This window comes from Rhynchophorus ferrugineus, unplaced genomic scaffold (assembly GCF_030347505.1).
Source record: "Rhynchophorus ferrugineus isolate W39M unplaced genomic scaffold, kcgeb_rfMv2 rfM1, whole genome shotgun sequence".
NCBI classification, from domain to species: domain Eukaryota; kingdom Metazoa; phylum Arthropoda; class Insecta; order Coleoptera; family Curculionidae; genus Rhynchophorus; species Rhynchophorus ferrugineus.
The window spans coordinates 75,038,977-75,055,509 of record NW_027472580.1 but is presented as its reverse complement, the minus strand read 5'-3'; the positions used below and the strand labels follow the sequence as shown (position 1 = coordinate 75,055,509).

The following is a 16,533-nucleotide window of genomic DNA, read 5'->3' as shown; positions in this document are numbered from 1 at the left end:
TAATTTATACCACACCATAATATTTTTTTTATTTACAGATACAAGGGCAAATATATCACAGAGCAGGTTCACTGTTACCAGTGTCAGATAGCGACAACAAATTCCTGCAAATTTATTTTATGGACAATTCACCACAAGAAATTGATCTGCGTTGTGCACATAACAATTTAGTAAAAAGGTCTATTGTAGAACAATTACAAACTTTATTTCATCAACACAATCAATTGATTATATTGTTTAAAACTGCCCTGGATCTGATGCCATCCGATAATCACAAAATTGTAATCAGAGCTGATAAAACACCTGCAGGTCAACATACAAGACGTTTTAATGCACCAACTATTGATGAAGTTGCTATCGTTGTAGTTGGAGAAAACTTGGAATCCCGTGATATTGTTTTACATCGTCGGAATTTTCAATTACAACCTATAAAGGAAACACACCGCTCATATGATGCACTGCAATATCCCATTATATTTTGGCAAGGTGAAGATGGCTACGATTTATCAATAAAAATGATAAATCCCATTACAGGTAACTAAAATATTAGTTTAGCTATGGCGATAATATCTCAGTCACTATATTATGTATTTTAATTTTATATTTGAATGTTATTAAAACAAAATCTGTTTACAGGTTCTGAAACCAACAAAAAAGTCAGTTCAATGAACTATTATTCATACCGCCTAATGATTCGGGAAAATGCAGATAATCGCATATTGAAATGTCGGCGATTATATCACAAATATGTTGATGACATGTATGTTAAAATTGAAACGGAGAGATTAACATTCATCAGGTTGAATCAAACCAAACTCCGATCTGAAGAGTATATTCACCTTCGAGATGCGATTAATACTGATGGAAATGCACAGAATGTCGGTCGGATGACTATTCTTCCAGCAACATACATCGGAAGCCCTCGGCATATGCACGAATATGCTCAAGATGCCATGTCGTATGTTCGTCATTATGGTACAGCAGATTTGTTCATCACATTTACATGCAATCCGCAATGGATAGAAATTAAGCAGGAGTTATTACCTGGGAAATCATCCATTGATCGTCATGATATTACAGCCAGAGTCTTTAGACAAAAGTTGAAATCTTTAATGAATTTCATCGTAAAACATAATGTGTTTGGTGAGACACGCTGCTGGATGTATTCTGTGGAGTGGCAGAAACGAGGATTGCCACATGCACACATTTTGATTTGGTTGGTTGAAAAGATAAGGCCAAATGAAGTTGATGCAGTGATATCAGCTGAAATCCCTAATGTACAAGTAGATCCTGGATTGCATGAGGTAGTTATCAAAAACATGATACATGGTCCCTGTGGAACTCTTAATCAAAATTCACCGTGTATGATGGATGGTAAATGTTCAAAACGATATCCACGGACATTAATATCGGAAACAATTACTGGTAATGACGGTTATCCATTGTATCGTCGCAGATCGACAGCAGACAATGGAAAATCAACAATTGTCAAATTAAATCAACAAGATATTGAAATAGATAATCGTTGGATTGTTCCATATTCACCCATTTTATCAAAGACATTCAAAGCACACATCAACGTTGAATCTTGCCATTCAGTGAAATCGATTAAATACATTTGCAAATATGTAAGCAAAGGGAGTGATATGGCTGTGATTGAAATTGGTGCAGAGAATTCTAATGTTGAAGTTACCCAATACCAAATGGGCCGCTATGTCAGTAGTAATGAAGCAGTTTGGCGAATATTTTCTTTTCCTATTCATGAGAGACACCCTTCTGTTGTTCACTTAGCTGTGCATTTAGAAAATGGACAAAGAGTGTATTTTACAGCACAGAACGCAGTACAAAGAGCTGCTCAGCCACCATCTACTACATTAACCAGTTTTTTTGAGACATGCCAAAACGATGATTTCGCACAAACATTGCTATATTCTGAAATGCCAAAATATTATACCTGGAATCAATCCTCAAGGAGATTTATACGACGGAAACAAGGAAAACCAGTTCCAGGATATACAGATGTATATTCCACCGATGCGATTGGCCGGATTTATTCAGTACATCCAAGCAATGATGAATGTTTTTATTTACGACTGCTATTAGTCAATGTACGTGGCCCAACATCATTCCAACAGTTACGAACTGTTGATGGTGAATTGTGTGGATCCTACAGAGAAGCCTGTCAACGTTTGCAATTGCTTGAAAATGACGCTCATTGGGATCAAACTCTCAATGATGCTGTAATATCATCACACACTCATCAAATACAAACATTGTTTTCTATAATCATATCTACATGCTTCCCATCAAACCCAATTGATTTGTGGATGAAGTACAAAGATTATATGTGTGATGATATTTTGTATCAAATACGGAATAGAATGGGAAATCCAAATATACAAATCAGTGAAGAAATTTACAATGAAGCATTGATTTCAATTGAGGACATGTGCTTGATAATGTCAAACAAACTATTAATTCAATTAGGCCTGACCGCGCCCAATCGTCCAATGCATGACGCTTTTAACCAAGAGTTGCATCGAGAAAGACTGTATGATCTCAACGCTTTGAAAGAATAAATTCAAACAAATCTTCCACTGTTAAATGAACAACAGAAGTATGTATTTGAAACTCTTATGAAAGTAACAAATGATGAAACTGGAGGGATTTATTTCTTAGATGCACCTGGTGGTACAGGAAAAACTTTTTTTATTTCATTAATATTAGCAACAATTCGCTCACAAAATAAAATTGCAGTTGCACTCGCTTCGTCGGGAATCGCAGCAACTTTGCTTGAAGGTGGTCGAACAGCCCATTCAGCACTAAAATTGCCATTAAATATGCAAAGCAATGAAACTCCAACCTGCAACGTTTCGAAGAACTCTGCAATGGCAAAGGTTTTGCAGCAATGTAAATTGATTGTTTGGGATGAATGCACGATGGCACATAAAAAATCTTTGGAGGCTTTAGACAGAACCTTAAAAGATCTACGTAGCAATAATAACCGATTTGGTGGTGCAATGATTTTATTAGCAGGAGATTTTCGTCAAACATTGCCAGTGATTCCACGATCAACGCCAGCTGATGAACTCAATGCATGTCTAAAGTCCTCCAATTTGTGGAAACATGTTAAAGTACTTCATTTAAGCAAGAATATGCGGGTCGAGTTGCAAAATGACCAATCTGGAAACATATTCTCTAAACAACTCATTGACATTGGTAATGGCAAATTTCCTATAGACATGTTGACGGCTTGCTTTTGCTATGACTATAAACAAGTCCCAGGGGCAATCATTAAGTGTTTGTGGTATTAATCTAGAAAACCCATGTTTCTCACATGGTCAATTGTATGTTGCCTGTTCCCGTGTTGGAAAACCATCAGATTTGTTTATCTATGCGCCAGGTAATCAAACAAAAAACATCGTATACCACAAAGCAATATAATGATAATAATAATAATAATTATTATTCACATGATTAACAATAAAGCGATTACTTACTTTTCAATCCTTATATATGTTTTATTTAATTATTTTTTATTCACAACGCCCTATCACCAGGGTGATGGTTCTGTTCAGGAGAATTTTTTAAAATACGTAGGCACAAAAACTGCCACATTACAAATCTTTTTGACAGGACGAAGTCTGTCGGGTCAGCTAGTTTTATATATTTTTAATATAATTTTAGTGTAATACTACGTACGCTTTTAACTATATATTTGATAAAAAAATTGAAAATCGCAGAAAGCAGAATGATATTAATATGCTCAACTTTCTCATAAATATTGATATTCCTACAAAAATTAATAAAACTACATATACAGTATTCCCCAAGTATAAAGAATGTTTTAAACACGATATTCTAAAAATAGTATTGTAAATGATAATATATAAAAATGATATGGCATACAGGAGTTTGGAACTTTTCAAATAATATTGACATACATTTAGTATATGATCTCAAATACTTTCAATGAAGCCAAATTAAAGAAAGTACAGAGACCTAGTTTAAGAAAGCATGTTGCGAGGATAAATAGACAGTAAATATAATTAAATATGTTAAAATATGTCTAAGTAAGGATTTGGTAAAAATTCTCGATAAAGAATGGTAATTTTATACGCCATTTAAATTTGCAAAACTATTATTAAAATAAATTTCAAAATTACAATTTTTGCGTTACCCAAATTTTATTAAAATTTTACCAAATAAAACTTTTTACCATATATATGAAGAAAAGGCTAAGAAAATTTACAGCAAGAATCATGTAGTCAATTCAAAATAGCAGTGACATGATTGTCAATATGTGTCTGTCTAAAGTTGTAAGTTCGTTTTACACTCAGACAATAAATACAAATATTTACAAATATACATAATTGTAATTACTATATGAACCCAAAGACATTTTACGGTATACAGAGTACATTAAAATATTTGTTTATGAAAAAATTAGCTCAATGGCTATGGATGCTTTCGCAATTGAGTGCCTATAGATAGAGTAATATATAATTTAGAAACATCTAAAAACGTTGGTATATTGTCTCGTGCTGTCAGCTGATTTTGATATAATAATGCTTAATTGTTACTAAATTTTAAATATATATAAATTAGTAAATAAATAAATGCATGTAATATAAAATTCCTTAAAATATATTCTTATTTATGTTTAAGGTAATCGATACATAAAAGGATATCAGTCGAATTATGTTTACACTCTTAGATTCGAAAATTTTATTTCAGATCTATGAAAGCATTCTCTCTAAATTCATGATGTTTAACCATTCATGAGTTAGTGTTAAGAGCCGCTGTCATTATATTAGATATTCAAGGTAAACAATTAGGTAAACAAAATGGTTGTTCGTTAATGAAATAAAATATGTGATCATTCTGGGAAAACCATAACTGACGGAAAAATCTCAATTTTTGATATTTTAACCGATCCAACAATTGATCTGAGGATGATGATATAAATGTACGTGTAGGTGTATATATATCATTACATGATTAAAAATAATTCCATAAATTATTATTATATTTGTTATGTTATAAAAATGCTTGTATTTAATATAAATTTATATGTTATTGTCAATACGATTACAATAAAAAAAGACTATATTAAATTCTAAAAAAAGACTATATTAAAGCTCTCCCTTTAGACTTCTGCACTATTGTGCCGATTTGTCCATAGCGTTAGGCCATTTTGGACGGCCGTTAGGACAAGTGCACCAACAAAGGCCCCAATTAAGGAATGGCTTAAAATACACAAATTAAGTTTGGAAGACACAATGTTATTATACACAAACTATTTGAAATTGTTACTTGGTAAATACTAATGAAATATTTAGTTGAATTGTATGTAATTTACTTGTTCAGAAATTAGCCTGAGAAAAGATAAATAATAGAATCGCTTGCTGAAAGTTATGACCACAGGGTATTATACCTTCCTCACTATCAAATATGCAGTGTGCAACCCAAGAGCGTGAGAAAACTGAGTTGGTATGATGTATTGCGCAAAATTATTACGATAAACATGTAAGTTGAGAAGGATATTCAAACCAGAACTATCTTGATTTATGAAAATAGGCATTTTGGAATCATAAACAGTTTTTCAGATATTGAAAAAAAAATGCAGCTTAGTTATTTACTTGAGTAGTGATGCTGAAAGTGAAAGTTATTCAATAAAACTTTATGAATGTAGGTTTATGACTCAATGATGACAATAATTAACACAGGGTGGTGAAAGAAGAGGCAATTATAGGCTAGTGTATGATTAATATACTTTAATTGTAATAAATTGTGTTACAGAATGTGAAAGCTTTATGTGCATGTGTTATTGTTCAGAATATATATTAACATTTGATTAAAATATATGAGAAGATAAAGAAATATTAACTATTTTGCAGATATGGCAAATGCGGTAAGAAAATCGAGTTTTATCAAGAAATTTGTATACAGGAAATAAAAGAACAAGCTAAAGACAAATGCAATAATATCAATATGATTATGAATTTTCTCTGAACAATGTAAACAAAATAAAACTTTATCGTCACCGCGCAAAGCTTTTTGTTATATCTAAATCGTTCTTCTTTTATTAAACTTCAAACAAGACAATCAAACAATGGTATCCCTATTAATATTTAGATACAAATCGGTCAATTAAACTCAGTAGTAATAATAACAATAAGACATCGTCAAAATATGTGATTAACATTACCTAATAAAATTAAATGGCAGAATACATTGTTTGGGACAAAAATAATTAAATTCATATTGTAAACCGAAAGGGCAACCGCTATAAAGCAATGTCAATAGTAATAAATATTAATAACCCGTTAAAATAATTACAGTTTAAGGGTGGTGGGTAGGCGGTGTTGGGTTTTGTGGGTGTGGTTTCGATGGTACACAATTAGACCGATAAAAGGAGACTTCAGATGGAAATGGATATAGTTCGATACAGCGCCTTGCCTAATATACAAGTTGATATATTTGTGTTATAATTCGACGAATATGGCCGAAGACGAAGAGTTTAGGATAGAAGATTATTTGATTTTTAGGAAAGCAAAAAAAACACGCACAAAGTATACGAAGTTTCAAACGCAGATCTTGGAAGAAGAATTTAGGAAGAATAAGTATATAGGAGATATTAGAAAAGAACAATTGGCTAAAGAATTCAATGTGCCTCTGAAAAGTGAGTTTATTTCAGGTTCAGGCATTGCAAATGATAAGATTGCTAGCCCTCAAGAAACAGTAGGTGAGGTTGACACTAATAAAAATCCATTTTTCAGATGTTCAAATGCCCAATGGAATAAACAAGCCGACATAATGAAGCAACAAGATACTTGTAGATATTTTATAACCTACCCAGAAGTTCAACCTGGAACAAATACAAATGAGGTAAACCAAATTATTAGTCACGATAACTGTTTTGTAGGAAATGATGGCGCGAACCTGACGAGCTTACAAGAATTATGTTGTAATCAACAATCAGTGGCAAAGAATGATCCTAATCAAAATCCAAATAGCCAATGGCCTAACGCTATGGACAAGGCGGAACAATGGTGCAAAAGTCTAACGGGAGAGCTTTAATATAGTCTTTATTTTTTATTGTAATCGTATTGACAGTAATATATAAATTTATATTAAATACAAGTATTTTTATAAAATAACAAATATAATAATAATTTATGTTAGATTTTCCCAGAAAGATCAAATATTTTATTTCATTAACGAACAACCATTTTCTTTGAATTGTTTACCTTGAATATCTAATATAATGACAGCGGCTCTTAATACTAACTCATGAATGGTTAAACATCATGAATTTAGAGAGATTGCTAAAATATCTCAGAAAATAATAACAATATAATAACCTTTAAATTAACCAACGAGAAACTATTCTTGTGCACTATCAAATATGCAGTGATAATGCTCAAGAGCGTGAGAAAACTTAGTTAGTGTAATGCATTGCAAAGGATTATTGCAATAAAAATTTAGGTCGAGAAGGATCTTCAAACCAGAACTATCTAGATTTACGAAAATAGGCAATGTCGATAATAACGTATTTGATTCGAACGAGTTCGATCAGATACATTGCAGAACAACTAGACAAAGAACAGTTTAGTTATTTACTTGAGTAGTGATGCTGAACGTGACAGTAGTTCAATAAGACTTTATGAAAGTAGGTTTATGATTCAATGATTGTTTTTGTTGCTTTTTCTGAGTTTGTTAAGTAAAACTACTTACACATTTAAATATTGCACTTATAATAGTGAAATAAATCATTTTGACTTTTCGTCGGCCAAGTCAATGCTTTACGAACTAAACAAATATTTCTATTACACTACTAAATTATCGATAGTATTTATTAATAATTCCTTAAGACTAAGTTAAACTATTAACAATTAATACTATTTGTGCACTGTTCCATATAGAGTATTACAATACCGAGTCTCCTTTCTAAATATTCCATACATATCATTTTGTAATCACCGACTTTCTCTGTTTGAACACTATTGGACTTTCTCTAAGTTCAAAAAAATATTTTTGTGGGTATAGTTTTGAGTTTATTGAAGAAATCAAAGATAGCTCGAAGGCCATCTCAGAAATTGATTTCAATAATTTTTCCGAAAGCTGACAAAAACATATGTTCAAATGTAATACATACAAGAGTTTCAAGAGAATCTATAAATCTGGAAAAAGAGCTCGTTTGCGTTTCAGAAGTTTTACATTATTTACATTACACTATTCCTGACAAATTATTATACAAAATAATAAAGAACAGATAATAGAAATATTAATATTATTACTAATTTCTGTGTCTGCTGTAGTCATCAGTGAATAAATAATCAATTAGAGCGAATCAGTACCTATTTTGAATGCGTTATCCAACAAAAAGAAAACAATCGATTTCAGTAAATATTGAAAGTTTTATAAGTTTTTATATTAGGGTTATTTATTTAAGGTTTTCCAGCAAAAATGCATTAAAAATGAAAACAATAGTTCGAGGCCTTTTATGTTTCAATACTTGTCGGACTAATATAATTTTAATTTAATATTAATAAGAATGGCATCTGCACTAGACCAAGATGGATATATTGTTATTTGTTTTTAATGAGTATATCACAAAACCATTTATTATAAAAGAGTAAATAATTTTGGATATAAATAACCTAACGGAACGAAATACAGAAATCTAACTCAATTAAAAATATGCTGACAATAAACACACACTAATAAGTCAATAGAAGAAATGATGAAGGCCTGTGGGAACATTACTTCGACGGTTTCATGTTCTGCTCACGCAATTTTGCCTATCGAAGAGGATACCGTCAGGATAGAAGAAGACAACAGCTGCTCCGGTGTTGTAGAAAGGGAATAGTAAAATTAGTAGAAGTTATTAAGAAAATAAGCCTCAAGAACGTGGTCGGAAAAATATTTATGAAAATTATTGAAAAGGAAAAAAAAATAAGTACGCGACATAACAAATCAAGATTTTGGATCAAATTGCGAGTATATGTTATATAATTTAATAATTTTTTTTATGTAATTACTGTTAGCTAGGCATAATTAAACTTTTGGTAGCCCGTATATACATATATACTGTGTACACGTCCATTTGTATCTTAAAATTGTGTACCTAAAGTGTTTTGTTAGTACTAGTTACCTTTTTTTAGTTTACTTTTACTACTTTAATTACAAATCTCAAAATACAAATAACAAAAAAATAAATGATAGACATCGTGTAATATTTAAAATGTTTTAGCTATTGAAAGTACGAATAATTCCATTGCCGCCCAATAAAATAAGGCTTCTCCAAATATATATTTTAACAAGACACAGAGAACACAAATAATAAGTACGCGGAAAACGCGCACCATTATGATTAGACGTCGGTATTCACTTAGGCAAAGCATTGACTTGAACGAGGAAAAGTCAAAATAATTTATTTCACTATTATAAGTGCAATATTTAAATGTGTAAGTAGTTTTACTGAACAGACGCAGAAAAAGCAACTAAAAACTATTAAAATTCTCAGAAATTTTCGAAAATCGACCAAAGAACAATGAGGTTTATGTGCTAAACTTTTTCAAAAATATCGATATATATTGCATCTATATTACCTAATTTTACATATTTTTAATATAATTTTAGTGTAATACTACGTACGCTTTTAACTATATATTTGATAAAATTATTGAAAATCGCAGAAAGCAGAATGATATTAATATGCTCAACTTTCTCATAAATATTGATATTCCTACAAAAATTAATAAAACTACATATACAGTATTCCCCAAGTATAAAGAATGTTTTAAACACGATATTCTGAAAATAGTATTGTAAACGATAATATATAAAAATGATATGGCATACAGGAATTTGGAACTTTTCAAATAATATTGACATACATTTAGTATATGATCTCAAATACTTTCAATGAAGCCAAATTAAAGAAAGTACAGAGACCTAGTTTAAGAAAGCATGTTGCGAAGATAAATAGACAGTAAATATAATTAAATATGTTAAAATATGTCTAAGTAAGGATTTGGTAAAAATTCTCGATAAAGTATTGTAATTTTATACGCCATTTAAATTTGCAAAACTATTATTAAAATAAATTTCAAAATTACAATTTTTGCGTTACCCAAATTTTATTAAAATTTTACCAAATAAAACTTTTTACCATATATATGAAGAAAAGGCTAAGAAAATTTACAGCAAGAAACATGTAGTCAATTCAAAATAGCAGTGACATGATTGTCAATATGTGTCTGTCTAAAGTTGTAAGTTCGTTTCACACTCAGACAATAAATACAAATATTTACAAATATGCATAATTGTAATTACTATATGAACCCAAAGACATTTTACGGTATACAGAGTACATTAAAATATTTGTTTATGAAAAAATTAGCTCAATGGCTATGGATGCTTTCGCAATTGAGTGCCTATAGATAGAGTAATATATAATTTAGAAACATCTAAAAACGTTGGTATATTGTCTCGTGCTGTCAGCTGATTTTGATATAATAATGCATAATTGTTACCAAATTTTAAATATATATAAATTAGTAAATAAATAAATGCATGTAATATAAAATTCCTTAAAATATATTCTTATTTATGTTTAAGGTAATCGATACATAAAAGGATATCAGTCGAATTATGTTTACACTCTTAGATTCGAAAATTTTATTTCAGATCTATGAAAGCATTCTCTCTAAATTCATGATGTTTAACCATTCATGAGTTAGTGTTAAGAGCCGCTGTCATTATATTAGATATTCAAGGTAAACAATTAGGTAAACAAAATGGTTGTTCGTTAATGAAATAAAATATGTGATCTTTCTGGGAAAACCATAACTGACGGAAAAATCTCAATTTTTGATGTTTTAACCGATCCAACAATTGATCTGAGGATGATGATATAAATGTACGTGTAGGTGTATATATATCATTACATGATTAAAAATAATTCCATAAATTATTATTATATTTGTTATGTTATAACAATGCTTGTATTTAATATAAATTTATATGTTATTGTCAATACGATTACAATAAAAAAGACTATATTAAATTCTAAAAAAAGACTATATTAAAGCTCTCCCTTTAGACTTCTGCACTATTGTGCCGCCTTGTCAATAGCGTTAGGCCATTGTGGACGGCCGTTAGGACAAGTGCACCAACAAAGGCCCCAATTAAGGAATGGCTTAAAATACACAAATTAAGTTTGGAAGACACAATGTTATTATACACAAACTATTTGAAATTGTTACTTGGTAAATACTAATGAAATATTTAGTTGAATTGTATGTAATTTACTTGTTCAGAAATTAACCTGAGAAAAGATAAATAATAGAATCGATTGCTGAAAGTTATGACCACAGGGTATTATACCTTCCTCACTATCAAATATGCAGTGTGCAACCCAAGAGCGTGAGAAAACTGAGTTGGTATGATGTATTGCACAAAATTATTACGATAAACATGTAAGTTGAGAAGGATATTCAAACCAGAACTATCTTGATTTATGAAAATAGGCATTTTGGAATCATAAACAGTTTTTCAGATATTGAAAAAAAAAAGCAGCTTAGTTATTTACTTGAGTAGTGATGCTGAAAGTGAAAGTTATTCAATAAAACTTTATGAATGTAGGTTTATGACTCAATGATGACAATAATTAAGACAGGGTGGTGAAAGACGAGGCAATTATAGGCTAGTGTATGATTAATATACTTTAATTGTAATAAATTGTGTTACAGAATGTGAAAGCTTTATGTGCATGTGTTATTGTTCAGAATATATATTAACATTTGATTAAAATATATGAGAAGATAAAGAAATATTAACTATTTTGCAGATAGGGCAAATGCGGTAAGAAAATCGAGTTTTATCAAGAAATTTGTATACAGGAAATAAAAGAACAAGCTAAAGACAAATGCAATAATATCAATATGATTATGAATTTTCTCTGAACAATGTAAACAAAATAAAACTTTATCGTCACCGCGCAAAGTTTTTTGTTATATCTAAATCGTTCTTCTTTTATTAAACTTCAAACAAGACAATCAAACAATGGTATCCCTATTAATATTTAGATACAAATCGGTCAATTAAACTCAGTAGTAATAATAACAATAAGACATCGTCAAAATATGTGATTAACATTACCTAATAAAATTAAATGGCAGAATACATTGTTTGGGACAAAAATAATTAAATTCATATTGTAAACCGAAAGGGCAACCGCTATAAAGCAATGTCAATAGTAATAAATATTAATAACCCGTTAAAATAATTACAGTTTAAGGGTGGTGGGTAGGCGGTGTTGGGTTTTGTGGGTGTGGTTTCGATGGTACACAATTAGACCGATAAAAGGAGACTTCAGATGGAAATGGATATAGTTCGATACAGCGCCTTGCCTAATATACAAGTTGATATATTTGTATTATAATTCGACGAATATGGCCGAAGACGAAGAGTTTAGGATGGAAGATTATTTGATTTTTAGGAAAGCAAAAAAAACACGCACAAAGTATACGAAGTTTCAAACGCAGATCTTGGAAGAAGAATTTAGGAAGAATAAGTATATAGGAGATATTAGAAAAGAACAATTGGCTAGAGAATTCAATGTGCCTCTGAAATCTATAAAAATTTGGTTTCAAAACAAACGAAGAATCTCTAAAAATGAAGCCAGATTTCAGGCTAGATCTCCTATTGAACAAAATAACCTTATAAAATCAGTTTGTGTTCCAGCGAAACCCTACATGATGCATAGTCAAGACCAATATCAAAATGGACCAGTACCTAATATAGAAAATATAAATATTTGCGATAATAAAAATTATTTCGTAGGAAATGATGGCACCAACATCATGATTTCTGAGAATACATATGTTAATTATCAGAAGCAGCAGACATTTCCAAGCCCATATGAGTTTATTTCAGGTTCAGGCATTGCAAATGATAAGATTGCTAGCCCTCAAGAAACAGTAGGTGAGGTTGACACTAATAAAAATCCATTTTTCAGATGTTCAAATGCCCAATGGAATAAACAAGCCGACACAATGAAGCAACAAGATACTTGTAGATATTTTATAACCTACCCAGAAGTTCAACCTGGAACAAATACAAATGAGGTAAACCAAATTATTTGTCACAATAACTGTTTTGTAGGAAATGAGGGCGCGAACCTGACGAGCTTACAAGATTTATGTTGTAATCAACAATCAGTGGCAAAGAATGATCCTAATCAAAATCCAAATAGCCAATGGCCTAACGCTATGGACAAGGCGGAACAATGGTGCAAAAGTCTAACGGGAGAGCTTTAATATAGTCTTTATTTTTTATTGTAATCGTATTGACAGTAATATATAAATTTATAATAAATACAAGTATTTTTATAAAATAACAAATATAATAATAATTTATCTTAGGTTTTCCCAGAAAGATCAAATATTTTATTTCATTAACGAACAACCATTTTCTTTGAATTGTTTACCTTGAATATCTAATATAATGACAGCGGTTCTTAATACTAACTCATGAATGGTTAAACATCATGAATTTAGAGAGATTGCTAAAATATCTCAGAAAATAATAACAATATAATAACCTTTAAATTAACCAACGAGAAACTATTCTTGTGCACTATCAAATATGCAGTGATAATGCTCAAGAGCGTGAGAAAACTTAGTTAGTGTAATGCATTGCAAAGGATTGTTGCGATAAAAATTTAGGTCGAGAAGGATCTTCAAACCAGAACTATCTAGATTTACAAAAATAGGCAGTGTCGATAATAACGTATTTGATTCGAACGAGTTCGATCAGATACATTGCAGAACAACTAGACAAAGAACAGTTTAGTTATTTACTTGAGTAGTGATGCTGAACGTGACAGTAGTTCAATAAGACTTTATGAAAGTAGGTTTATGATTCAATGATTGTTTTTGTTGCTTTTTCTGAGTTTGTCAAGTAAAACTACTTACACATTTAAATATTGCACTTATAATAGTGAAATAAATCATTTTGACTTATCGTCGGCCAAGTCAATGCTTTACGAACTAAACAAATATTTCTATTACACTACTAAATTATCGATAGTATTTATTAATAATTCCTTAAGACTAAGTTAAACTATTAACAATTAATACTATTTGTGCACTGTTCCATATAGAGTATTACAATACCGAGTCTCTTTTCTAAATATTCCATACATATCATTTTGTAATCACCGACTTTCTCTGTTTGAACACTATTGGACTTTCTCTAAGTTCAAAAAAATATTTTTGTGAGTATAGTTTTGAGTTTATTAAAGAAATCAAAGATAGCTCGAAGGCCATCTCAGAAATTGATTTCAATAATTGTTCCGAAAGCTGACAAAAACATATGTTCAAATGTAATACATACAAGAGTTTCAAGAGAATCTATAAATCTGGAAAAAGAGCTCGTTTGCGTTTCAGAAGTTTTACATTATTTACATTACACTATTCCTGACAAATTATTATACAAAATAATAAAGAACAGATAATAGAAATATTAATATTATTACTAATTTCTGTGTCTGCTGTAGTCATCAGTGAATAAATAATCAATTAGAGCGAATCAGTACCTATTTTGAATGCGTTATCCAACAAAAAGAAAACAATCGATTTCAGTAAATATTGAAAGTTTTATAAGTTTTTATATTAGGGTTATTTATTTAAGGTTTTCCAGCAAAAATGCATTAAAAATGAAAACAATAGTTCGAGGCCTTTTATGTTTCAATACTTGTCGGACTAATATAATTTTAATTTAATATTAATAAGAATGGCATCTGCACTAGACCAAGATGGATATATTGTTATTTGTTTTTAATGAGTATATCACAAAACCATTTATTATAAAAGAGTAAATAATTTTGGATATAAATAACCTAACGGAACGAAATACAGAAATCTAACTCAATTAAAAATATGCTGACAATAAACACACACTAATAAGTCAATAGAAGAAATGATGAAGGCCTGTGGGAACATTACTTCGACGGTTTCATGTTCTGCTCACGCAATTTTGCCTATCGAAGAGGATACCGTCAGGATAGAAGAAGACAACAGCTGCTCCGGTGTTGTAGAAAGGGAATAGTAAAATTAGTAGAAGTTATTAAGAAAATAAGCCTCAAGAACGTGGTCGGAAAAATATTTATGAAAATTATTGAAAAGGAAAAAAAATAAGTACGCGACATAACAAATCAGGATTTTAGATCAAATTGCGAGTATATGTTATATAATTTAATTTTTTTTTATGTAATTACTGTTAGCTAGGCATAATTAAACTTTTGGTAGCTCGTATATACATATATACTGTATACACGTCCATTTGTATCTTAAAATTGTGTACCTAAAGTGTTTTGTTAGTACTAGCTACCTTTTTTTAGTTTACTTTTACTACTTTAATTACAAATCTCAAAATACAAATAACAAAAAAATAAATGATAGACATCGTGTAATATTTAAAATGTTTTAGCTATTGAAAGTACGAATAATTCCATTGCCGCCCAATAAAATAAGGCTTCACCAAATATATATTTTAACAAGACACAGAGAACACAAATAATAAGTACGCGGAAAACGCGCACCATTATGATTAGACGTCGGTATTCACTTAGGCAAAGCATTGACTTGAACGAGGAAAAGTCAAAATAATTTATTTCACTATTATAAGTGCAATATTTAAATGTGTAAGTAGTTTTACTGAACAGACGCAGAAAAAGCAACTAAAAACTATTAAAATTCTCAGAAATTGTCGAAAATCGACCAGAGAACAATGAGGTTTATGTGCTAAACTTTTTCAAAAATATCGATATATATTGCATCTATATTACCTAATTTTACATATTTTTAATATAATTTTAGTGTAATACTACGTACGCTTTTAACTATATATTTGATAAAATTATTGAAAATCGCAGAAAGCAGAATGATATTAATATGCTCAACTTTCTCATAAATATTGATATTCCTAAAAAAATTAATAAAACTACATATATAGTATTCCCCAAGTATAAAGAATGTTTTAAACACGATATTCTGAAAATAGTATTGTAAATGATAATATATAAAAATGATATGGCATACAGGAGTTTGGAACTTTTCAAATAATATTGACATACATTTAGTATATGATCTCAAATACTTTCAATGAAGCCAAATTAAAGAAAGTACAGAGACCTAGTTTAAGAAAGCATGTTGCGAAGATAAATAGACAGTAAATATAATTAAATATGTTAAAATATGTCTAAGTAAGGATTTGGTAAAAATTCTCGATAAAGTATTGTAATTTTATACGCCATTTAAATTTGCAAAACTATTATTAAAATAAATTTCAAAATTACAATTTTTGCGTTACCCAAATTTTATTAAAATTTTACCAAATAAAACTTTTTACCATATGTATGAAGAAAAGGCTAAGAAAATTTACAGCAAGAAACATGTAGTCAATTCAAAATAGCAGTGACATGATTGTCAATATGTGTCTGTCTAAAGTTGTAAGTTC

At 30.0% G+C, this 16,533-nt stretch overlaps 1 protein-coding gene across 1 annotated transcript; it reads left to right on the top strand.

The window, feature by feature from the left end:
- The first annotated feature begins 207 nt into the window (after positions 1-207).
- Positions 208-2,592, top strand: LOC143199896 (uncharacterized). Its single transcript, XM_076410021.1, has 2 exons — positions 208-534; positions 637-2,592. The coding sequence occupies exons 1-2, from the start codon at positions 258-260 to the stop codon at positions 2,577-2,579; spliced, it is 2,220 nt and encodes a 739-aa protein (XP_076266136.1). The 5' UTR covers positions 208-257; the 3' UTR covers positions 2,580-2,592.
- The last annotated feature ends 13,941 nt before the right edge of the window (positions 2,593-16,533 follow it).